The sequence below is a fragment of the Ammospiza caudacuta genome, chromosome 5 (assembly GCF_027887145.1).
Source record: "Ammospiza caudacuta isolate bAmmCau1 chromosome 5, bAmmCau1.pri, whole genome shotgun sequence".
Classification (NCBI taxonomy): domain Eukaryota; kingdom Metazoa; phylum Chordata; class Aves; order Passeriformes; family Passerellidae; genus Ammospiza; species Ammospiza caudacuta.
The window spans coordinates 34,110,157-34,136,496 of record NC_080597.1 but is presented as its reverse complement, the minus strand read 5'-3'; the positions used below and the strand labels follow the sequence as shown (position 1 = coordinate 34,136,496).

The 26,340-nt window shown below is 41.4% G+C and overlaps 1 protein-coding gene across 1 annotated transcript in view; it reads left to right on the top strand.

Annotated features, from left to right (window-relative positions):
• Positions 1 to 987: 987 nt before the first annotated feature.
• The window catches only part of PLXNC1 (plexin C1), a 69,310-nt gene continuing 43,957 nt past the window's right edge, over positions 988 to 26,340 (top strand). Inside the window, exons 1-7 of the mRNA XM_058804923.1 lie at positions 988 to 1,935; positions 11,982 to 12,104; positions 14,022 to 14,156; positions 16,209 to 16,309; positions 21,483 to 21,597; positions 22,571 to 22,715; positions 26,075 to 26,144. Of these exons, the coding sequence (XP_058660906.1) occupies positions 988 to 1,935; positions 11,982 to 12,104; positions 14,022 to 14,156; positions 16,209 to 16,309; positions 21,483 to 21,597; positions 22,571 to 22,715; positions 26,075 to 26,144 (1,637 nt within the window). The remainder of the gene's footprint in view (positions 1,936 to 11,981; positions 12,105 to 14,021; positions 14,157 to 16,208; positions 16,310 to 21,482; positions 21,598 to 22,570; positions 22,716 to 26,074; positions 26,145 to 26,340) is intronic.

The following is a 26,340-nucleotide window of genomic DNA, read 5'->3' as shown; positions in this document are numbered from 1 at the left end:
GCATGTGACCTATACTTCACATTGTGTTGAACCTCAGCCAGCAGTGACAGAATGGGAGATCAAGTAAATTTGTTGCTCCATTCAACGTGGCCCATCCTGTGCCCCGTGCGCGTTGGATGGGCATCCATCTCTCAGCAGCACAGCTGGGAAGGGACAGGTTTTTTGTGTGCCTCGCAGGACCCGAGAGAATGCCTTTGTTCTACCTCAGGCAAGACCAAGATCTAAGCAGGGATCTCCGATCCCTCAGCCTTCCCGCTCAAGGTGCCATCGGCAGACCGGTGGACGGGGGTGCTGTTTAGCGGGGCGGTTCTGCGGCACATTTGGACGGGGACACGACGGCTTTCCAGGCTCGCAGCGGGCGCTGCCGGAGCCCAGCACGGTCTGACCCACGCCCACACCCGGCATCAGCCGGCGGACCGCGCCAGCGGCTGCCCCCGCTGAGCACCTTCACCGCCGCCCGCGGGGGGCTTCAGCCGGGCCGGGAGCGAGGCCAAGGGAGCGCACGGGGGCCGCCCTGCCCCGGAGGGGTTCCCCTGCTCCGGTGTCCCGGAGGGTCCCCGCGCGGGTCCGGGTGCCGAGCGCCGCCGGGCGAGGCGGGTCTCGCTCCCCTCCGCGTCCCGCCACGCCGCAGCGAGCGGCCGCCCCCGGCAGCCCGGCGGCCGAGGTGGGCTCCCGCGGCGCCGCCGCCGCCCACCGTCCGCGGCGAGGCGGGCCGGCGGGGCCGGGAGGCGGAGGGGGAGCGGCGGCGCACGGCGGCTCGGTGGCTCGGCAGCCCTCCCGGAGGAGCCCGGCCCACCTCTCCCGTGCAGGCACCCCCTCCTCCCCGCCCCGCCAGAGGAACTCCCCGCCCGCGCAGCCCGCCGCGGCGCAGGCAGAAGCGGCGGCAGCGGCGGCGGCAGCGCCCGGCCCCTCGCGCACCATGGCGCAGCAGCGCCCGCCGCCCGCCGCCGCCTGAGGCGCCCCGCGGCGCGAGCCGAGCCCGCGCCCATGGCGGCGCCGCCGCCCGCCCTCAGCTGGGCGCTGCCCCTGCTGGCGGCGCTGGCGGGCGCCGCCGGACCCCAGAGCTTCGAGCTGCCGGGGGCCCCCATCGACAACATCGAGGTGAGCGGCGGCGCCGTGCTGGTGGCGGGCGGCAGCTGCCTCTACGAGCTGCGGCCCGAGCTGCGGCCCCGGCGCCGCGTGGTGCCGGCGGCGGGGCAGGGCTGCGGGGAGCCCCCCGGCATGCGCAGCAACCTGCTGCTGCACTACGAGGAGGCCGGCGGGGTGGGCGTCCTGCTGACCGGCTGGACCCAGGATGGCGGCGCCTGCCAGGTGTGGGAGCAGCCCTCGTACCGTCAGCGCTTGAACCAAAGCGAGGTGGTCAGCTGCCTGCCCGACGGCTCCACCGCCGGCGTCGTCTTCCAGCAGGCTGGCGCCTGGTACCTGGCCGTGGCGGCCACCTACTCAACCAGCGCGGACACGAACCACCTGCACTGCGAGCCCTCGAAGTCCGACAAGGAGACCGTCATCACGGTGCGCAGCATGGTCAACCTCAAGTCCACGGAGGAGCTGGGCATCATCAAGCGCAGGGAGGAACCTTTGCACTTTGTTGACGCGCTCCAGTGGGGGGATCACCTTTTCTTTCCCTACTACACGTTGAAGGCCAGGTTGGCCAATAACACGGAGCCACCCAGCATGGCTGTCCTGCGCCAGCTGGGCCCTTCAGATGCTGGCCTTACTTTGCAAGGGCACGTCTATTTGGACTGCGGGTGCAGGAGCCTCATTATTTCCTCCAGCCTTGTCCGCCAGGGTGAGCGGGGCTGGTGGGTGGGTGTGTTCCGCCACAGCCACAACGCCAAGGCGTGGAACAGCACTGCCGTCTGCATCTTTGGGATGGAGGAGATGAAGGAGCGAGCCTGTGCATCCCCACACTTCAATATGAACGGGAAAAGCTGTGTAAGTCTGGGCATCGTTTGCTAAGCTTTCACCCTGCGCGCCCTTGTTGACACTGTTATTGTTGTTGCTGGTGTCTCTGCATGACTCACGGGGGGTCCCCGACCTGGAGGCACATGAAGTTTGCAAGAAACTTCAGAGCCACACCAGGCTTTTGCACATCAGCCCTAGCTCTGTCAGCTCTAGTGATTCCTCCAGCTTGTTCTGTTTCTAAAATGCTGATCCTTTCCCAGACTTTGGTATACTTCCCATCTACCTGTTGGGAAAGACACATGTGATGGAGTACCTGAGGGCATCCTGGGTCAGACCTGAGTCTGAGGCTTCTCCTTCAATGTGTCCTTTTCAGCCTAGGATTAGTCATATTTCATTTTATTTTCCATACAGCCTAGATAAAGCATCTCCTCTCTTATTCTGTGCATTCACATCTCATGTCATTGCAGCTACATCAGAAATAAAAAAAAAAGCCCATCAAATTGGGTCTGTGCACTGGGCTGTGTGCACTGTTATCCCTATCATTCCCTAGTTATCTGTGGCCGCTTGTTCAGTGGTAGGTATTTCCCAAGCCTCTCACGACTGGCCTTGCTTGGGAGGGCTCTCACAGCCACCTCCCCAAATCCTTGTGTGCAGCAGACAATAGGTGAAATCTCTTTGTTGTTGCAGTGGTTACATTTTCACAGACAGTGGTATCCCATGGAGTTCCCCACGTCACCTACTTCAGTAACACTCTCTTCAGCTCCTTCCTCCTTTTCAGGGAGAGCTGGGTGCATGGAGGGTGGGATAGGCAAGGCTACTGGTTTTGCTGTGGCCTCAGGAGTAAAGAAATTACCTCAAAATTATATTATATTTGAAGGTTAAAATGTCATTCAGATGAAGGAGGTGCTTTTAAAAGGCCTGTCCATGCTTTTAAATTAAGCTAGACTCAGAAGACTTTACAGAGCTGTGGCAAAGGATCACTGAAAAGTATCAAGGAGAACCATAGGGGTTCAAGCAAGGTATCATAAAGCAATCCCTAAGTCCTGTGCAGTTCCCACAGCTGCTAAGACCATCCGGGGTCTTAGCAGCTAAACTTCTGAATCCTTGATGTGTTATAATAAGAGTTTCTTCAAAATTCCTTGAAAGAAGTACAGTAGATTTACTGGCACTCCTTGGCTTTCCAAATCTAACTCATAGCAGAGTGCAGTGTTGAGATTTTTTCCAAACAGACTACCAGAGGGCATGTGTGATTCAGTCTGCTCATCTCCCTACCGAGCTGTGAGACTATTGCCAGTGTTAGAGGACGTGGTTGTGAATGAGAGCCCCGTATGTGGGTGAGACAACTGTGCTGAAGTAAATAGTGAAACTCACTACGGAGCCAGAGCCAATCCTTTGATTTCCAAGCTAGCGTACTGCTTACTGTGTGATTTCTGTGCTCCCACAAGGCAAACTTCCGCAATGAATTTGAAGTCTCATTCTGATCCCAGAATACCTATTTGCTTGTTGGAATTTTATTTTGCATTGTTGTTCCTAATTACTCGTGAAGTTTTTTTAGTGAAGTGCTTTCTGAGCCTGCTAAACAAAACAGAAAAGGAAAGCTCCCTGGGTAGTAGATCCTTTCTAAACATTTTAAAAACCTCATGCAAGAGATTTCAGAAGAGCCTCATGGATCTCGTAGAGTAACATAATGCAGGTAGGGTGAGACACGTATTTCTGTGGACAGGGCAATTCCCTGTCCCCATTGCTTCTCAGGGCCTGAATATGAAAAATCAGTGATCCACTTGTTTCAGTATTGGTCTGATTCAGACTCCTGTGACTCCAGAGTTACTTTCATGTCCCAAAAGTCTCATCCCTCCTGGAAACTGAGATTATATTTGGATACAATGTTGAAGAATCTCAACTGGAACAATCTTTAAAAGGGTTGCTTACTTAACCTTATGTCCCTACCTATTGATTGTAATATTTTGGCACGAGAAATGCAGTTTGCCACTGAGAGAAAAGTGGTATTTTAATATTTTGTGAGATAGCAGTGGGTTCTGTGAAATAATATGACCTATAACATTATATGGCTAATTAGCTATCTTTTTAAAAGCTAATTGCATGTGCTTATGGTGTATAAACATAGAAATAAATGCATGTAGTTCAGCTTTAATATTTTTTTATACTACAGAAGGTTAGGCTAGGCTACTGCAGAATAAGTTTGGAGATGACAGGCCCATATGCTGCTGCTTCTGGGTTGTTTTAGACCAGATCCTTCAGCTGTCTCTCACCAAAGTATGGGAGTCCCTGCAATCATGGAATATGATGTTCTTGTGATGCCTCGAGTTTTAGCTATTACATTTTTCAGATTCTGCTTTAGTGTGTACTTCTGAGCTTCATATTAGGGCACAGTAAGCTCTCTTCACAGAGTAGGTAGACAAAACAATTCTTTCTCTAGCTGAGGACCAAGGACAAATGATCCAAATTTCAGGCTGGAGTGAAGAGAGAAAACAAGAAGGATGGGACTTCATAAGCTAAAGCTATAATGGGACAATTAACTCCAATATGCTAATAGACCAGAACTTACAAAAGTGTGAGACTCCATGATAAGTCATCCATTTTTGTGATGACTTTGGGTTCATCTTGGGTGTAGCACTGGCTGGGCTCTTGTGCTGCCTAAGGTGTATCCATTGGGGCCTTCTAATGAATACCTACTTTATTCTTTAGCTCCATCTAGTCTCTGTTCTAGGTCAGCCTTCACAAGGCATCACTTGGACTTGGAGGCACGTGGGCTTCAGAGCTGACAGGAAGATGAGTGTGGGATGTCCATCCGTGTGCAGCTTGCAGCAGTGGCTCCGGCCAGAAGGGAGTGCCTCACAGTACAGGGCTGTCAGGAGTGCTGCAATGTGTGGGAATGGCAGCAAACAACAGTGCTTAACACTGCTTAAAAGTCCAGTCTTTTAAAGACAGTGTTGGTCTTGAGCAAAGGAATGTGTAGCAGCATTATGAGCACTGTAAGTGCAAGACCTCTCTGGTGCTTGTGGTGGGTGGACCCTGCTGAATGTCAGTCTGGCTTTTGCTTTGCAGTTACCATGTGTTGTAGGGTGCTGGGTCATCTCTGCTGGGTACACTTGAATGCAGGAGCTCAGGTGTGATGTGATGAGGTATGTGGATCCCAGACATGGACTGTCAGTTTATGTAGGAATTGAAAATACAGGGATTTTTTCACTGCAGGAATACAATTTATAGTAAGCATGTACATTAAGGAGTAGTGGCAGCAGTGTGTTTTCCTTCTGATCTTATAATCCTTCAGATTTCTGTTATTATTCTGATTACCTTTAGGCAAGACATCCTTTTGCCCCTCTCCACTCACATTGCATTTCTCAATAGGACACTGCAAGAGAGGTTTAGCCCAGGGTATTGAATTCCCTGTTATGCCATTGCTGCATGGTGTACTCTGAACTCATTCCTGTAAGGTGCTAAGCTTTCTGGGCCTAACCCACTAAAGCACTTAATGACATATTTAACATTAGGCATATATAAGTATTTCCATCATCTTCATGCCCATGCATTTAAAGTAGAGCATGTACTTGAGTACTTCACTGGATTGGAACCAAATTGCTCTGCATCCTCTTGGAACTCACTGTAGGTGTGTAATCTCTTTAGCTTCGCTTTGCCTCTTAGGCCAAAGTCCTCATTTGCATTAAGTTTTAATGCTGGATTAGTCTCTCATTGAAAACTAGTAATTTATAAGATCCTTGCTTAGCAACTTTATCAAAAAGTATGTGGCTGCTACAAATTCGGTGCAATTTCTCCATATGAGATGTAGGCAAGTCCGTTTTTGTTTTGTGCAGTAGTGTGCACAAAGTTTGTCCTACTTGGATGTGTGTATTCAGGACATTGGCACTACTTGATTCCCAGAGACAGGATTTCTATCTAGCAAAAGGCAAGTGGTGTTTTAGTTGAAACTACTCTGAAAACATTTTGCAGTTTTATATTCAGCTCTTTTTTCTTTGATCCACATGTCTCTTAGTTTTGAATATATCTACTTACATGTATTATCAGGGTGTATGTGTTACTGGACTCTTACCATATCCTACACATACATAAGTGCATCTTCTTCACAATTTCCTTAGTTAATAAATGTGAATTTGCCATATCTCATTCTCAATTTCTTTTCAGAAACCTGACTGAGTACTTACAAACACAGGAGGAATGATGGAATTTGTCACAAACTTGCTGTGGGAGTTAGTGAACTTTAAGAAAGGCTTTTCTTCTGTTGTTCTGTGACAGAACAGGACCTACAAGGATCTCAGGTCTCTCACAGACAAGCCAGCATGTTGTGAGTCACAGCCTAATAGATGAGTAGGAAAAGTGTTCCAATTGGAGAACATCAGCAGGAGAGAGATGTAGAGTGTTACCTAACCATGATAATGACAAATGCAGAAATTGGTTTTGCCATTAAAAACGTTGCCTGAGAAGGAAAGGACTCAGGAAGATTCAAGGATTCACAATTTTTCAGGTAGAAAATGCAAAAAAAAATAAATTGTTGGGCGTCTATCTGTGAGAAAGAGAATTGCTGTAGTTTATATTAAGGTGTTTATTATGTGAAAAAGCTAAGTAGTTGTGATAGTTACTAAAAATAAGCTATCTTGGTTGGATTTTCATCTATCATTTAATGCAAGTAAAGAGTTGTAGCAGTCTGTTCTTGGCCCTTTTTCATTTTTCAGTGGTTGATACATGAGGGTTGATACAATCCTAGCTTGTGTGAGCTCTACCAAAATGAGATTTTGAAGTCAACAGAGTCACATCAGTTTAATTACTGCTTTTAATTTGCAGGAACAACATTTGAATTTGTGTGGTAACTCATTCCAGAGCGATCATGATCTTTTATTCAAGGAAAGAATTACAGACTTCTAAATATAATTTTGTAACAAAATTGATCTTGTAATTAATTTTGTAGTAGCGAAGTCAATCTCCTGAGTATTACAGACTGCTAGTGTTACATCTGATGTTTGATGGGTTTCCAGAGTTAGCCTTTCTGAAGTGAATGTTTCTGTCTCATTACAATGAGTTTTCAGTTCATCCCTGTTTAGTGTGGGAAGTAAAGCCACCGAAGACTTGTCAACTCTCACGCTCCAGGGATGGGGACTGCACAACCTCTCTGGACAACATGTTCTGCTTGACTGCCCTCATAGTGGTGCTTTGTCGTCTCCTGCTCGCTAGAAACCTGCAGTGTTTCAGTTTGTGTCACTATCTCTTGTTACCTTACATGCACTTTGTTTAAGAGCCTGGCTTTGTTTCTTTGGTCCCTCTGAAATTGTCTCTTCTGTAAGCTGAACCTGCCCAGCTTTGAAAAAGGCCTGTAAGATCATCCACGACAAAAGCATGTCCCTGAGCACCACATCTACAAGTCTTATAAATACTTCAGATTTGTCAGGCATGATTTATTCTTGGTAAATTTATGCTGCCTTTTCTCAGTCTTTGTTCGTTTCTTGTGTCCGGAAATGGTTTCAAAGAGGATTTTCTTTGTAATTCTCCCAGGAAAAAAGTGAAACCTACTAATGTGTAGTTCCCTGAAAAAAATCTTGGGTTTTTTGAATATTGGTGCAGTATTTCTTTTTATTCAGTTGGAGACTTTACCTGATCTCCACACCTTTTGAAATAGGAGAAAATAACCTTTCAGCTTCATCAGACAGTCTCTCAGCATCTTCCTACAGATCCCATCTGTCTTCCCTAGAACTTGTAAAATCTGAGGTTTCTTAAGAGATCTCTGGCTTAATCCTCACAGTACTTGTAGTTTCTCTCCTCCTTGAATTCTGTATGTACAAAGGACCACAAGATGTTGCTGGTGAAGTCCAGAGCCATGGCTGCATCCACTGTCAGTAAATCTCCTGAGCTACTCAGCATCTGGTGTGCATTTTCATTGTTCTTTCTTTTATTGCTCATGGAAGAGCAGAAAAAGAAGAGGGGAAGCTCTTCTTGTTGTCCATACCATATCTTGCCAGTTCCAAAACCAGGTGAGCTGGGCTTTTCCTAATACCATTCCTGCATGTCCAGAGACTTCCTCCTTAGTCCTGCTTCCTCCTCCTTTACGCTGTTGTTCTGCAGTGTAGCTCAGTCACGACTTCCCTGTTTAGCTAGAGGCCATCTCGTGGTATGTCTGCTTGTTCTCCTGAGTTTTGTGCTTGACAGAGATTGTCCTGAAAGACCTGCTAGCTTACTTGAGCTCTATTTCCCTTCAAAGCTGACTCTCAGGGGATCCCACTGACCATTTCCCTGAACACACTGAAGCCTCTACTCAGATTATCACATCTTCATTCAGTTCTTCCTTGTTTTTGAGTAGCAGATCCAGAAGAGCATCTCTTTTGACTGACCCCACAGGTTAACATGGCCTGGAGTCCCATCTTACTCACTTTGCCCCCAGAGCTTTGCAGTCCTGATCTGCACTAGGCCATGGCTTTGGTGTCCATGTGGATGTGCAACAATGGGTAGTGGTCCAAGGAATGGAAAATTACCATAGTCTTTCTGCAATGAGTAGGGTCCCCTAAAAAAAGCCCCAATGAATCCCCTAAAAAAAGCCCCAACCTCTTGTAACAGCATGACTATTTAGCAAGTGTGTGCCTTCATCCCTCACAGTCACCCACCACTTCCTTTTGCTCTCTGCTAACACACTGTTCAAGCTCAGTTGGTTTCAAAGCCTTCCTTAATGGAGCTTGTTCTCTCTCGCTGGTTAATAGGACACTTTACCACTTCTATGAACTTAGATCTGAGGGCAGAGAAGGACTGTTTTTGCTGATGCAAGAAGTCACTAGTTTCTAGCTTCCCCATCTCAGGAGTCTCCATCAGCATCTCACTCAACCATAGCCTCTGACTGTTCTTCCTGCCTTGCATCACGAGCCTCAGGATTTGCCTCGGCAAGGTCTCACTGAAGACTCTGATTTTCTGGTCATCCTTGATATTTGCAGGCTGCTCACCTGGACAGGCTTGTCCACTGAACACTGCTGGGCAATGCACAAATCAAAAAACTTCCTGGGAATAAAATTTTGGAACAGTTCATGTTCTCGTTCCTTAGCTCTAATAAAGCCTCGCTGCATGCCCCAATATTTGTTACCCTCTGATATAGTAAAAATTGATGGAGGTGGTTAAAGGATGGTGAAGTTAAGAAAGAAAATAAAGTTCAAAAAGTTCTTTTTCCCCCTAGGAAAAACATCTATTGTTTCAGTGTTGACTATTGATATACACTACTTAAAAATCTTGTGTCCTTTTGTATGGCTGCATCTGTTCTTTCACTGGGTTCTTTCAAACCCTTTATTTTTACTTTTTGGACAGCTGCATATGATGAATGCTGTGTGAGCTAAAAATGCTGCCCTTTCCTCTGAGGCATGCAATGTAAAATAATCAGGAGGAAATCAAGACAGAAAGTAGAAGTGTGAATATGGTTGCTGCAGCTGGAGTCATATGGAGATACATCTGAAAATGAAGTGCCAAACAGAAAATTAGTATAAATACCTTCCATGCCAAAACCCAAACAACTATAGACTTAAAGGGACTACAGAATGGAGCAGAGGATGAAACTGAAGAATTTAAAAAAGGGAGTTCTTACACAGTGGTATTATTTTTTCTTTTCCTTTTCTTGTTTTTGTATGTGCCTGAAAATGTTTTAGGATAGACAAACAGATGACCATGGACATGAACGACTCTTCATGTCGTTTATGGAAAGTTTAGACTGTAAATGCATTTTTAAGAATGGATTTAGCTGTGAAAGAAGCAGCTTGGGAAGGCCCTACAGTGCTGTAACCCCATTAGTCACAGTGGAAGAGGTAAAAGGGCTTGTTAAAACAATAAATGGATGTGGAAAAGTGGTGACAGAAGGGTGAAAGCAGCAGCTGCACCCTGGAGGAAATGGGCAAACTGAGGAATAGGTTTCAAAGGAGAGAAGGCAATTTTTATTGTGGCTGTCCCCCCGTTCTTGTCCGTATTAGTTCAATGTCGCCTTGACCCTCCCTCCAGCAAGCAGAGGGAGGGGAGGAGACTTCCACACTTGTCAGTATTGGTTCTTCAGTCAGATCAGGAGGATGCACTGATATGACACTGGTTATTTTGTTAGTATGTGGGTCAAAATAAAATCTGGCAGCAAAGCTTTTCAGAAACTGGGTGAGTACTCCACTTTTCTGTGATCTTGTACAGAGTCTGCCGGGAACCTAGGGTAGTTTATCTCTCTTACACTATTACATGGTGCACTGTAGAAAAGCTATTGCTAATTTTGGTGGAAATGAAAGTGTGGAAGCTCCATTTCCTCACTCCCTAACCTGAGTGAAGACTCATTGAGTGCACTAATCCTGGAGTTTTGTTATATTCTGATCTATTATAAAGTGAGTTAACTTCTTCTACCTTAAAATGCTTGCAATCACACCCTGCCCCACTTCCCTGTCTAGCACAGACGTCCAGGGTACTGGATTCTCATGGCCAAGTGAGTTTTACCAGAGTTCTGTGCCAGTGCATGACACTTCCCTGTGTCTTCTTCCTGCTGCATGAAAAAAGAAATAGTGACTTTAAATATTAAAGTTAATCAAGCCTTCTTTTATTCCGAGTGGCTCTTCTTTCAAGCTAATTAAAATAATTCAGATGAGTGAAGAACATTTTAATTGACTTAGGATTGCAGTTCAGAAAAAATAAAATATTTCTAGTGGAAATACTTTTGGGGATTAAGCCAGCATCATAGCATGCAGGAGAGTTGAATTCAGCTGTTACCATGCTACGGATTTGCTTCATAACTTTGAGAAATGCTTTCACCTTACTTCTAAATGCTAGTTTTGATGGTCCATTCCACTTTGTTTTGTGCATTTAAGTGAAATGGGCTCTTGCACTCAGAGGTTTCCTGTAGGTTTAGGAAACTGTCCTGGAGGCCAAAATTCTGGATTTGTTCAGCTAGCCTACAGGGCTTGTTCCCAAGGAGCTGGTCTTACCTGAGCTCTTATCTTCTACCTCTCCATGCCTGCCACTCCTTTGTGCCAGCTCGGGTGTTTGTGCAGCCACATGTCCATGTGATGAGGAGCATGACTCAAATGAAGATGTAGGTAGGTAGATTTACAGAGCATTTCCTAGGCACATCATTGCCTTAACTAAGCTCACTGAAAAACATTATACAGGCAAAGTGAAGTAAAGCTTGGCTGGGGTTGGACCCACTTGGAGAGCAGGTGGGATCGCGCCTTTGGCAATGTCTGCCGCAGAGATTGACTTGGAGGACTTCAAAACCGAGTTAGCACTTGCTAAGGGGACACAGGGGGAGTTCTAGGGACTCCCCCTATTCTCACACATGTAGATTTCCTTTCAACAGTTGATCATCTGCAATCAAAGTTTTTTGGTTTGGTTTTTCATTCCACAAGATACAGGGATTTCCTGCATTGTGTTTTTTTCATGAGCTGCTTGCATGCATTTGCCACTTAATTTCCTCCAGGTGGGATGGAGAATTGAGGGTAACGTTGATTTTAATGCTCATACAGCTACATTTATGTTCTCCATGACACAAACTTTATATTGCTTTATCTCATTTTCATGTTTATGTAATACACAAGTCTCTACTTCCTCTAGTGTCATGGAAGATGAAGGTTTGCATTTTTATACACACAGACACTGTTTGTTTGAAGTGTCTCCTTTCTCCAGAATATTTGCATGCCTTTGAAAGTGGTTGCTGAGTGTATCTAGCCTTCAGGTGATGGCAAAGCATGGCTTTATTGAGAAGAACTGGAAATTCAGAATAAACCCAGAACTTAATGTCCCAAAAAGGAGAAATCCTATTGCAAAGTAACTTACTGCTGCTACGCTGAGTCTGTATCCCACTGAAGTCAGTGGTTTAGCAGCAGCAGATATAATATTTGTTACAGATATGACCAGTCGTCACATATGAAAAACTAGTTTCATGTGTAATTTCCAATAGTGTGTTGCTCTGAAACTGTATCAGAATTGGAATGTTACTCAAAGTGATGTCTAAAGTTGGTTCTTTGAGAATCTTTCCAAGGATTCTTCTTTTCCTCAAAGTTTTGGAGTATAGGTGAAAGATTTTTTAATATGTTTTTCTTCTATCTGATTCTCAGGAGGCACAATCAATCAAGAAATTACCTACCTTGATTCACTCTGGACTGGTAGCTGTTTATGGCACAGTTGTTTTGAATCATATAGTTCTCTTTTTGGGAACAGATGATGGACAGTTACTGAAGGTAAGCTGGGTGTGGCAGTTCTTCCCTTCTCCACCAGCTGCTGTTGTGTTCAAGTGGGTAAATATTTCCTCATTAATTTAGTATATTATAAACAAATATGATCCCCTGAATCTCTGGTTTTGTTTGTGAAATTACTGCTGTATGGTCATTTGGAGAGCAAGATAACTTTCAAACGCAATTAGGTAGTGTTGCTGTGTAATAGCCTGTATCAGTATCCTGGTTCTTTCCCCAGGTGCCAATACCCTCTCCCTTCCCCTCCCTTGCCCCCTGCTTAGTGCTGTCTGTCTGTCTTGGCATTCCAGCAAGGCCGTCGTATGATTGGCAGAGTTCAGAAGATGCCTCTCAGCCCTGGGGACATTGGGCCATCCAGGTGCCATTTGTCTCCTCTCCCCCCTTACCTGGTCGGTGGGGTCCCTGCCCCTTCCCTCCCCTCTCCCCGGGGTTAAAGGACACGGCAACCACGCGGTTTGTGGTTCTGTGGGAGCTGTTGCTGCATTCAGAGGCCTGTGGGCCAGGAATAAAGCTCTGGATCGAAACCCTCCAGCAGAACCCGACTCCTTTCCTTCACCTCACCTTAAAGCTCCTCTGCCAGAGGTAAACCTGAGCTCCTGCATGCCTGGACTTGTCCCAAGTGCCAGCTGCAGCATCCAGCCAGCCAAAGGTGTCTCTGAGGTGGAACCACCACAGCTGCTGCCTCTGGTCAAGCAGCAAGGCCAGACGAGCCCAGGCACGTTCCATCCGGCTGTATTGATATTTAATTCCAATAAGGTAGCCCACTAAAATTCAAGTAAACATTTCATTAAAACTCTGGTGCCCACAGTATTAATTTACAGACTGTGGAGTTCTCAGTTATTCTGCCTTGTTTTGATTTTTTTTAATCCTTGCTTTGACATTTCCAGTAGAAATATTGTTAGATTTTGGAAGGGTGTTTTGTTTGTTTGTTTGCCTGTGTGATGTGAAAAGCTGTCCATTAGAGAGAAGAGTCAAGATTCATTTTGCCTTAGCTTCTGCATAGTTGACCAACACAAACTTAAATCCATTGCTTGAAAGTGGAAGTCGTCTTACCTCATTATCAAACATTTCAACCATCCAGTCAAATGTCTTTTGTGCTTTATTTTTTTCTGAGTTTTGTGAAAATGTGCATTTCCTGCCTACACTGCGAAGGATGACTCTCATTCTTTGCCTTTATTAAGCAGACATTTGGGGAGGAATATAGTAGAGATATTGAAAAGCTTTGTCCATTTGATTTCATTTTGCTTTTGATAATGAAAGATGAAATTGAAGTCTTCCACGTCTCCTTAACACAGTGGAGACAGTGAACACATTTCCCTTTTTTAGTCATGGAAAACCAAAGTTGGTGTGCTTATTGACTTACAAAATAAAGTTTCTGGAGTCTCTGGTTCCCTTGAATTCTGTGCAAAGGGTGGTAGAAAATAGTAAAGTTGGGGAAGGTAAGAAAAAGAAATATCATCACAGGTGTATACTTAGAGAAGCCACACAGAAATTTGTGTAAATTCCTTTGTACTTTATGGGTGTCTGAATGTTAGTTTGTTTTCTGAACGCTAATACTTTCTTCTCCATTGATAGGAGTAAAGGGTTGTTATTTTGGGATGTAGGCATTTCTTCCACATTCAGTTTCCAAATCAGTCAGTAACAGGTTTGGTGGAAGGCATGTTTCATATGCTAAATCAGTGCCAAATTCAGTGCTAAATGTGTCTGGCATGGATTTTGTTGAAATTCTGTTCTTGTGGTCTTTTCCTTCATCCTTCTCCAGTGTGAGAACCAGTGCAGTAAGTGAATTGAATCATGACAATAATTCATCTCAGAAGCTTTGATGTAACTGAAATTAGGCTTTTGTTTAAGATATTGACTGATCAATAAAAGAACATGGGAATAATTCAATTACACATGTTTTAGGCTATTCTTAATGAGGAGATGAAATCTAATTGCCCAGAGGTTTTATATGAAATTGAGGAAGAAACTTCCATTTTCCCCAAACTACGACTTGATCCAGTGAATAATAACTACATCTATCTGTCCTCTGCCAATAAGGTAAGTACAGCATTTAATAAAATAATAAATGCATATAATCTACTGCTTTAAGGATTTCTACCGCTTTAGAAGTGAAACATCAGTTTGTGTCAGAGTTAGACTTTTCATATGCAAACTGCAGTTACCAACTTTCCATCTAATATCTGCTTATGTTGCCTATGTTTGGACTGCACTCCTGCAGAGCTTGGAAGAGCTTCTGCTGTCATGGTGCTGCCCAGTGTTGCTATGATGCAGCAATACCCTTAATTCCATGGTTATTTTATGCCATTCTGCCAAGAGAGTGTTTGTTTCTGTTTTTCCTGGAGGCAGGAAAATGCAGATCATGCAGAGCCAAGCTTAGAGATAGCAAAAAACTTGTACACTCTTTGGAGACAAAACAATCCCTATGTTGGTAGGTCAGGGTTTGCCAGTCAATTAAGGATTTTCTAAAGTGAAGAAATCTCTTCATTTGAGAGATGGCTTTGAAGCCTTAGTTCTGATGAAATCAGTGATGATGCTGTAATCAGTGATAAAATTCCCATTGTCTTCAGTTAGGCATAGACTTCAGAAGAAGAAAACAAAAGGGCAAAGAGAAGTGAGCAATGTGCGCATAGTGAGGCCAGGGAGCTCAGCAGAGGCTGAGAGCTGCTGCACGTGAGCAAACGTGGTGCAGCTGCACGTGGAGCAGTGAGCATCTCCCAGGAGCCAGTACAGTTGTTGCAGCACATCTTGCAGCAGGGCTACTAGTAGAGCAGCAATCAGAAAATCCCTTTGTCTGGCCAGCAGTGGGAAAGATGGCATTGGAAGCTTAAGGGCTCGCTCTCCATCTTAGCTGAACAGGATTTCACCCAGCACTTAATTACCGTCACTTGAAATAAGATCACTTTTCTGGCAGTGAGCATAGTGTTTAGCCTGCTGTTATAGAGCAGGGGTAAGGAGAACCCCTGACTGATATAAAACATCTATCACAAATATAGAAAGAATCAAAGTCTCAGTCAAAAGGATACATAGATATTCAAAGTAAGACTTGAATTTTCCTTAGCTTTGATAGAAGACCAAGTTGTTATAGAGAAACAACAGCTTTTAGGAATAAAAACGTCTCTGATTTTTTTTCTCTGATTATTTTCTCTTGGAGTGAAGTAAGGCTTCTACATTGCCTTCTTTAACTTGGTAGTAATCTAAGATTATGACTGGATTCTGAATTGATTGTCTCACACACTTTTCAAGATAAATTGAATTTTATAATATGTGGATGGAAAAAACAGTAAATATAATTTTGCAGGAAACAGTGTATCCTTGTTTCTGTTGACAAAATACAGGAATTTCTCATTCTTGCAAATTTGTAAAATATTGTTTGAATTAGTTTTTCTTACTAAGATCATTAATTCACATTGTTATTAATCACTTTATTTGTATCTGTATTCAGTATTTGTAATCAGCTTTCTCTTTTTCTTTTTCCTTTCCTTTTCTGAAAATGGCTGGCTAGGATATTGAAGCTGAATGTACAAGTATAGATACATACAATATAGCCACAATTATCTACATTTACTTACTGAAATGGCATTTTCATGCATGCTAAGCAGTTGCATGCGTTTGTTCTAGTGTGCACATGCAGTAACCTGACATGGTGATGCAAACACAGATGCATTTTGTTATGCGCATGCATTTTTGGATGCACCTTCATCAATCATTTAAATATCTCCATTCGGAGGAGAGGAGAATGGTGTTCTGCTAAGCAGAGCATTATTTGTAAAATATACCTCCTTTCTCTTATGATCTATACTTCACTATGCTGATCAGTCTTTCTTGCATTAATCTGCCCATGCTGGCCTTTGAGTAGTAGAACCAAATTGTTATTGTCAGAGGTGTTTCATTATCTGATGGCAAAATACAGTGTGTGCAAAATAGGCTGCATATTTCTATCCAAAGGTCTTCTGGCAGAGGGGAATCCATAAGGAGACTTCCCCAGAGGGATTGTGCTTGGTTGCTGTCAGATTTTTAATGGTAACCTTCAAGCTTCCTGTTTATGGAGGCTGTATTAATTCAATGTGTTATTGCATTCTTTGGTTTCAGGTGAGAAGAATACCAGTTGCAAATTGCGGTAGATTTGCTTCTGAGCAAGAATGCTTATCTGCAAAGGACCCCTACTGTGGGTGGTGTTCTTTCAATCAAAGGTATCTTTTAGTATTTTAGACTGTCATATAAAAGCAGAGCATTACTAGTCAGTGTACATTTTGACTGACTCGGGGCTATTCAACATCAAAATTGTATCTACTGATTTTTTGTGGAATCAGTCATAGCCATAAATGTGAGACACTTTCTTGTCATGTGAAAGGGAACTTGTGAAAGGCTGTGTAACGCTCAGATTTTTGAGATCTATCCATAAAATATATGTTGGGCTAAGAATAATAATAGGAGATATTTTGATATATTTGTAATAATAAGAAGATATATGTCTGCTTTTAGAAGAGATATTTTTGTTTTTCAGATTGAGAGAGAAAATTGTATACTTGTGCTTGAAACATCTTAATAGTTGGGAGCATTTTGTATGTGAGAAAAAGAAGAGTGCTTAGTTGTCTTCCATATTAGTAGTTCATTTTTTTGGAACCATTGATTTTGGTTTAGGCCAAAGGAGAATTTCTTTCTAAGTACTTTGTTCCCACATTTGAATCATTAATTTTGACACTAACTTTGAAGCAAATTTGAAATCTATTTTACATCTGGGGCCTGGACTGGAGAAATTCCTGGGTTGTCAGGCCTAGTCTTAGCAATTGCAAGCAACTACATCATGTAAAACTAAAAACTTGCAAAGGACCATCCTAAATTTAAATTGGCTTTTTGTCCTTCCTGCCCTGGTTGTGCAGCTTCCTGGCAGTCTCATTTTTTGCTGACAAAAATATGTCTGCTCATTTTCGTCATGTGTATGTTTATGGACAGGTTATAGTTATTTGTTCTGGTGTTCACATCACCTTTGCCTAAATAAGTTCCTCCCCCACTCCCTCACACTCACCTCTTCAATGTTTTTGTGCAAGCAGTCTCTCTCTGCCTCTCTCTTTTCATTTTGATGTGCTGAAGCATTGAACTTCATTAAGCTCCTCTCACTTGAGACACTCCTTTCTTACCTCCACTCCAGTAATCCTTCCAAGAAATTCATGCATCCTTTTAAGATAAGGATGGCCAGGACTCTCAAAGTGTTCCAGAAGAGATTTCAGCTGTGCCTTGCTTAATGTTGTTTAATCAGTTGTCCAGGATGCACCTTAGTGTGTTCTGGGATCACAAACGTCTTTTTCATGACAGCATCACATTGATGGGCCACAATCATCCATGATCAAATAATGCCCCCAGGTCCTTCTCTTTCCTTGTTGTCTTTCCAACTGATGAGTTTCCAGTCTATAACACATATGGGTTGTGAGATTTTTATTGCTGTAGGTACATGTTCTTGTACTTTATGCTTTGAAATGTCATTCCATTCCAAGGTTATCCAAGTTTTCCTGTGTGATATTCTTACCTTCCTTTGCATGTTAATGTTCCCAACTCTGTATCATCAGCAGATGTCAACAGTGTAAACCTTCTTCTATGCCAATTTGCCAGTGATTAAAATCTTAAATTAAAGTGCCTATAAAGATGAATTTTTGAGGAATTCCACTAGTAGCCTCTTCTAGAAGGTTAATACTGCTCATTTTGGTTTGTTACACAATTGGTGTTAGCATGATTTTGCTGAAGATCTGCTACTTTGTGTTTGCAAAGGTAGTTATTGGAAGAGAGTAGGTATTTGTTCTGTAATGCGTTTTCTTCAAACTCTCTTTTGCTCCCTTGATAGAGGCTGTGTATGTTACAGTGCTAAGCTTTTCACGCTTTTAATTGCCTTATAAAGAGGTTGTGAATAACTCTTATTACTCAGTAAATCCCCTGCTTATGTGGGGAATCACGAAAAGTTTCCGTTTGATTGAAACAGAAATAATTTACTCTTTTGGAGAAAAAATTAATTACTATCATACGAGTCTTGTTCAACACCCACATAATTTTTTACTGTTAAGTACTTAATGTCATTAAATATTTGGCTTTGTGAAGAGACACCTCTGGGTGAAATTTTAGGTAAAGAGGAAGAAATTTTTAGCCAATATTTTAGTCCAGATCCATATGTGTCCACTAAAGCAATGTAGTCCTTAATAATTTTGAGGTCAATGATGTTTTCTACTTTTACAGGGAAATAAGTTTTCTGTAAAATAAAATACACACTCCGATTTTATGTAAAATTTACTAGCAATGCTCTTTTTTCATTTTAAGGACAGTGTGAATTAAAATCCAGTCCTTTAGTGAAAAAATGTGTGCATCTCATTGCAGGTGAAAACAAAATGAAACAAAATGTTTCCACTGTTCCTATTTTTACTCTTCCTTCCATAGGGACATATATGAATTCTCCTTTTCACTTGCAATCACTCAAACCAGTTAGTCACAGTATTGTGTGATTTCTCCTAATGTCTCTAGAGTTTTTGTAGATTAATCAGATTGGCCTGAATTATGCTGAAATACAATTCAAATACAAGATATTGATGTTTTACATGCATTTTCCACATGGAAACAACACAATGTATTATCTACCATGACCAGAGTTACTTTTGCATGTAGTCAATGTGTGGGACATCAGTAGACTTCATTCAGGGTTTGGTACATTCAAGAAAGAAGGAAGCCTCAACTTTCTCTGAAAGAATGTTGTCATTCCATGAGGAAGTCAGTATGCTTTGGCAGGACAGAGAAGGCATGTTAGGATCTGTAGTTAACAAAGATTAGTGAAGCAGAGACTTAAGTAAGTACAAATTAACCAGTATGCATACATATTGTGTTATCACAGTGGAATAAGAGGAACTCAGTTCCAATTGTGTAGAGAAATCTTTAGTATTATAAAGGACTAGTTTGCTGTGGAATATTAAAAAAAAAAATTGACTCTGCTTTTCTCTGTACACATATCTAGGCACGTCTGAAATCTGATCCAAAGGTTTCATACCTTATACCTTCATACTTGTATAAGGTGCAGTTCACCTTTCCAAGAAAGCCAGACTTAGTTGCCTGAGTCTGTATGTTAATTATCAGACTCCTGTGGTTCACAACTAATATTTATCTGCTATATTCATTCACTTGCAAGTAATATAATTTTTTTAAAAATAGGGGTACTACAGAATAATTTCATCTTTAGGTGAGTGTAATTATTTTGCTCTTAGCCTTTGCAGGGCAATTTTGAGAATTTATGCTGAGGGGCATCAGATGTGACTGATTCCTATGAAAATGACTGTTCTGCACAGCACACTGTTAGAGTGTTAAAGGTCAGCTCTTAAAGCAACAAAAGACAAGCATGACCCTGGGTCCTGGGAGGCATTACTGGTTTTGCTATTAAACTCTCAGATTCTTCATTGCCAGTGAGGGAAACAGCTTCACTGCTTGTGTTCCTCAGGCAGTCTTAAGAAAGCAAGTAGCTTCTTCCTGGGACAGTTGCAAATATTCAGTTTGATAAACAGTTTTTAAATATTTCAATATTAGCATCACTGAAATGCATACACTTATTTAGCGCCAAATACTAGGAGTGTGTTGCCTTGAATCTTTACCATTATAATCCTCACCCTGTCAGAAACTGTAGAATATCTTTCTTTTGTCTTTCCTTGTTGCCAGTGTGAATTACCTGCCTGTATGTTTCTAAGAATGTGGTTTATGCACATCTGTTGATGACAGATTCTGTCTTCTGTGGCTCTAAAACTGTAGTGCTAATGAGCCTTTGTGATCTCAGTAGGGTGAAGAGAGATATAAATGAGACTGAAATTCACCCTAGCTCAGACAGTTTGAAATACGTCAGGCATATATAGTCCCAATTTATTACAATATCATTATGATCTGAATGTATTTAGATGCAAAACCTCACCAGGTTCTTGTCCAGCAGGAACTCAGTTTCCTGAGTTAGACCACAAAGGAAGTGACCTTGTGCTTTACTGCATTCCAATTGCCAACATCTTGATCTGCAGAGAAGATGACTTTATGGTTCCTAAGATTTGTGAGGCTATTTTGGTCATTTCGGAATGTGGTGGATATTTTTGTTGAATATGTTGTTCATTTTGAAGGGAAAACACATTGTTTGTGAAATATGTTTTTACAGTGAGCTCCTAATGAAAAAGGCCCATACTTTGCAAGTCTGAACTCATTTCCAGTTTGTAGCCAAGGAATGTTTCATGCCAGGCAGATATCACTGTTCATAGGATTGAAGCTATATATATATGCTTCTACATTTGGTAGAGAAATAGAACTAAAACTATTAAATGTTACATTTATTTATAAATATTCAATCTTAGTATTAAAATCTTAAGATATATTCAGTTAGCACTTACTTGTCTTTAATTGCTAACTGTATGAAATTACTTGGAGTTAATCTATGAATTGTTCATTAGCTGTTGACAGTAGACAGCATTTTAAGGATTCACCTTTCAAACTTGATTGTCCATCTAATTTGTATGCCTATGTTGTCTTTTTCTTATAACATGTTTTTAATATATGTAGTCTTTGCAGTACTTATGTATCCCAGTGTTTCCTCATTCTTTCTTCATTTTTTGTTGCACAGTGTATTTTCTATGATTTGGCATCTCTAACAATTGTATTTACTTTGGGCTATCCTAATTCTGAAATGTATTTTGTACTTGAAGACAGAGAAATCTATTTTGAACCTTTTCAAATCTGGTGTTTTTATCCCAGTGCACTGACAAAAAAGGGAAGGATTACCATTCAAATCAGTGGGTGACAAAGGAGATTAGGGAAGAGGATGCATCTCATCAACTATGCATGTCATAGTCGAGCTTTACATTTGAGCTTCATTCCCATTCCTTCTTATACCCTCTGGAGACAGCAAGCAGCTTCTATAGTGTGGTTCATTTCATTTTGGTATGAATGTCTAGCAGGGTATGTGAATTGTACCCTAAAGAACGTATTTCTCCCCACAGAGTGTGGAGGGGGCTGGGGGGCAGCGAGGGGAGCAGATCTAGAGCTGTACAATGGAACAGTCAAGTTGGCAACAATGAATTCCATCCCGGGCTACCAGTTCCACTGTTACTGGCCAAGCATCTCATGTTTGCTTGAGTCCCATTGACTTAATGAAAACCTTCGAGCATATATCAATGCAGCGTAATTAATTTTGATAAGCAGAAGATTTTACTGATTGTTTTCCTGAAGCTTTTTGCAGTTATAGCCATATTTCTGTAAAAAATCAATAGTGTTCCTGTAAAAAATCAATAACTTTAAATAAGTTGAAGTACAGTGTCTGAAGTCAAAGGCACAATAAGGAGGCTAGTATAATTTTATGTATACTTTTAGGTGCACATTAAAAGAAAATTGTACACATTCAAACAGCATAAATGGTTGGTATAACATTTCACATGCACCTGATAAAGATCTGAAAATCCTGCTAAGTTTCCCTGCCAAATATCAGGTATGTACACCCAGTTTTATGTGTGTTTGTTTATTGTGACTTAAAATATATGATTTTGTTGCTTATTGCAGCTTGTCTTCTTTTGTCACCATGTTCCATACATTAGTTCCTCTTACCCCAACAATTGGCAAATATCTTGGAAATCTCAGTAAGCTCAATGGTTCTCCTCCTCTCCTATGAAACATATCTTTAAGCTACACTTCATGATGCTGAGTCAAAATTTCAAATATTTACTATGCTAACATTGTTGGAAATGTTTCCAATTGTATCACTGTATCAACTATTTTAATATTTCCAGTAACTGTATATCAAGTGCAGTATGGAAGTTCTGAGCTTTGTAACAAGTTAGAAAACATTCACTGGGACACATATGCTAACAGAAATTCTTAAGTGCTCAATATTAGTCTTTACTCTGTATCTGTTCTCAGCACATGCAGCCTTGAATATTTGATTATCAACTATTGTGACTGGCCACCTAATCTGCACGCTATTGTTTCTGATTTCCTGATTGAATACACTAATGTAATCATATTTGTAAAGCACTCGCAGCCAGAAACAAAGGATAACTCATTACAATATAAGTTCTGTTTCATAATTAAGTGCTCTTTGGTTATGGATACAAACGATCTCTCTCTGTGAAGATTCTTAAATATTTTTTAAAGGAATATAACAGCATATAACACAGCAATATTCTAGTTTTAAACTCCAAAATTATTTAAAATTGCTTGCTAACATACCATACAGATCCATTTTATTTCTGAAAGTAAGCAGTGCTGTTACTTTCAGAACTCTTTCTGTATTGCTTCTTCAGTTGGAAGAGTCACTCTCCTTTGAGACCTTACCTAGTGAATTGTTTGCTTTCACCACAAAAATTTTCGTTTTGTGCATTTCATAGTTCATCTTTCTCTGTAGAGACAAGGTGATGACTTAGCAAATATAACAAAAAGCCCATTGTGTTTTTATTGTTTTATAGGTTGTTGTGACTGCAAATGTAAGCAAAATCCTTACTTTCTGTATGATAAAAATTGTAACAAGCGTTGAAATATTTTATGAAAACGTAGTGCTGAAAAATTCATCCTGTTTCTGCAATCTAACCACTCCAATGATAACTGACAACGGTATGTTTTACTATTAAATGTATTTAATGCTTATTCACTGTCCTTTAATACTGGGGACTACTGTATAAATACAGGCCTAATGAGTGTGAAAGTATGTAATGCTTTTTATTAAATGTCACTGAAGCAAAATAATTCATATTTTGTTGAGTGATGTGAGTATAATCACAGTGTTCTTGGTGATTAAAGTTTTGTTAATATAGAGTCCTCTGTGGAAGTAATAGCAGACATTGCCCTGTGTCTGGAAGCAGCTTCTTCAGTTGACCCTGCGGCAGTGCAGTGCCTTAGCATTAGAATATTTATTTACATGGTGCCATTAATAACTGTCTAAGGAAACTTAAGATAACTGCAATGACAGTCAAGCTGGCTGGAGCAATGGAAGCAGTGTTGGTCTAGTGCTTTGCCTTGACAAATTAACCCATCTTAACTCTTCTCTAATCTGCAAACTGAATTTGTTTTTGCAAGAAACTGTACTGGCATAAATAAGAGGAGAATCTAATTATGAATATCTGTACAATAAATAATCTTAACACTTAATTAACTGTTTCAACCTACCTTAGACACTGTGAGAAAGTGATTGTGCAATGTGGAAGATTAGCAGAAAAATAGATGGTTCAGGGGCAATTTGGTGGGTACATCCTTTTGACTTGATTTCGTTCATTCTTCTGAATTATTGGCTGAATCACATTGCAGTAATTCTGACACTGCTTTGTTCACCAGTGGTTCTCAGAGTTAGATACCTGAGCAATTTGTATTGGATGTGTGATGCTTGTGATCTGGTTTGTGTATCTAATGGGCAGCTACAAGTTTTAGAATGAGGTGGTGAATTACCGAATGTCTAGACCTTTGAGCTGTTCTTTAGGCTTTGATCTCAAGGATCAGATAAAAATCCTTCACAGTGGAGTCTTATTTGACTAATGGTAGGGCAACATCCTCCTTGCATTTCTTCAAGAGTCTGTATAGAAGCACAAAGCTTTTTTAACAGAGATTGGCCTTATAACTTCTTAAAGCTGCTTATGTTAGAATGCAAGAGTTTTAATATAAACTAAGGAACACATAGCAAACACAAGGATTCCCACATGTTTTTAAGTGACTTGAAGAAGAAACAGAAAAGAGACACATTCCTTGCCTTTATCTCTCCCTCAATAATATAGCCCAAAGGACATGGAATACTGTGCATGAATCTGATTCTCTTATAAAAACCTTGGTGCAGGAAGAGGAATGAAATTTACCAGATACTTTCAAGGACCTGTTGTTTTGAAGAGCTCAGTGCTACAAAGAGCTCTCTCTCTCAGGGACCCTTGCCCCTGAAGAAGGTTCTTTGGAATATCTGGATCCGAGTAGGCTGCATGGGAAAAACTCCTCCAGCGTCACAGAAGTGTTGTGTTAAGTTCCTGTCCAGCGTTGGGAATTGAGAAGAAAAGACTGTCACTAGAAAGTGCCAGCTGGAGTGATATCCATGAGTATTTTAATCCATTAAGCCTTCTTTAGTAAATACTATTAGTGGATTTTTAAGAGGGAAATGTCCTTTATTAGCCCAGTCCCAAAAGCCATGTTATCTTGTAATTTTGGAGTATATAGCTTCACAGACTAAAGCTTTCTCTTAATTCCATTAGCAGGTTTTCAGAGAACAGTTGTTATGGAAGCCAGCTCACCTTGCCTGTGCTTTGTGCCAAAAATGAGCCCTTTGGCAGTGTTAACCAGAAGGCTGTGAGGTTAGCTTGTGCCTGCCAGTATTTACTGCTACTCACGTGCTCCTGTGAGCTGAGATCTCTTAGTGGATAATTCAAGTGTGAAGTAACATTGTTTATTTGTGGTATCTCCTGTAAAGTGACCTCAGTTTCACAAGAGGATGCACTTGCAAAACACCTTTAGGTATCATTTCCTGGAAAAAACATTTTGAAAATGCCTGCTACTCAGTGCAGTCTGATGTATTTTATAAGGTCAGTGCAGACCATACAGAAAATAATAGGTTCCATTAATTTCAACACAGACAGAATCAGAAAAGCATATTTGACAGTGTTGTTTTTAAAGTATTTATACAAGTTTAAAAGTAAAAACAAGCTCTGCCAGTAGGAGATAAATTCCTTACTTTTACTTACTACTTCTAGTGAAATACTAGGAGTATTTTACTCTTTCTGTAGCTCATGGCCTGAGACCTTTCTCATATATTGATTTAGGCAAGTGATTTAGGCAATTGTGTATCAGCACGTCAGATTTTTGCTGATAACTAGATTTCTGGAGATGCAAACAGGTGCTTGATGAAGGATTTCAAAATGTCTGTCTGTACTCATCCACATCTTTAAGCATAAAAATGCTGTTAAAGTCAGAGTCTGCTATCCATTTAGGAAGGAGTTTGAACATATGAGTGGTCCCAAGGGCTGTTTCTAACAAGCAGTTCAGATGAGTTTGCAGTGAGCACCCAAGTGCCATGCTGCCATGTGGAGGGAGGAGACACCTACATGAGCAACACAGATGTAGCCAAAGCTGGCTTTCATCTGAACAAGACAGCCTGTCATAAAGGTTAGGTTTTCTCTGTCTTTGCAGGATAGATATACTTAAAATCTGTGTAACTTTTCTGGATTAAAAAGCTAGCTACTTTCTAGCATAGAGAAGTCAGAAAAGTCTGCAAACATGGGTTTCATTTGATCCCAGGCAGCCATTCATTTCACAGACTACACATCTGCAGGCACACAGATGAAAGAGACCATGGCTTAAGTGGTATATATCCAGTTCTACTGTTGGATGTGGTATTCTGCTCATAAGGGAAGATACTCTTTCATACCACAGCTGCCAGTGAATTGTTGGTATAGTAATTGCTGGCTGAAATAATGGCAAATTGACTCATGCAATCATAAAAGATTTAAATAGGATGAAAATTGCTACTGCATAGATTACAAAAGGAGACTCTGAAACCAAGTCTGTGAGACAGAAAGAGAGAGAAGTATGGTATGGTGGGGTCTCTTGCATTAGAACAGTCTGCTGTGTTAGAAGACAAATTCAGGGTCTGGTTATACCACAGTATATATCACTCTGTGCTTTTTGAGAGATGATTTTATATCCCTGTTTCACAGTAGCATTTCCTTATCTATATCCTGACAATAACATTACTTTTATTTGTCATGCAATGGTGGTATCAATCTTAATTAATACATGTGTATAAAGCATTGGCATAACTCAGCTGAAGAGTTCTGTGGAAGGACAACATCTGGTTATTTTTATCAGTCAGAAGCGTGAGTGAATGTATGAGAGAAGGTGCATACCAAGTATATAACAGCTACTTTGAGTTTTCAACTCAAATTATTTTTGAACTGTTATTTCTTCTAATATCCATCATATACCTAACATGTGCATTTTTCCAGATTGTCTAGTTCTTGAAGCATCACTGTCCTCAAGCTCTTGGAATATCACACAAACATTTCAGTTGAAAAAGTAAGAGCCTGATTCTTGTTAAAGTTCATTGTGGGGTTGTTGTGGGGGGGGGGGGGGGGGGAAGTGACTAAAGTCATTCATCATTATTTTTTCTTTTTTTTTTTTTTTTTTGTATTTATCAAGGAGTTACATGGCACTAAAGATAGTCAGATCTGTTTTCTTGGCCCACTTCCTCCTCCTTCTCTTTTTTTTTTTC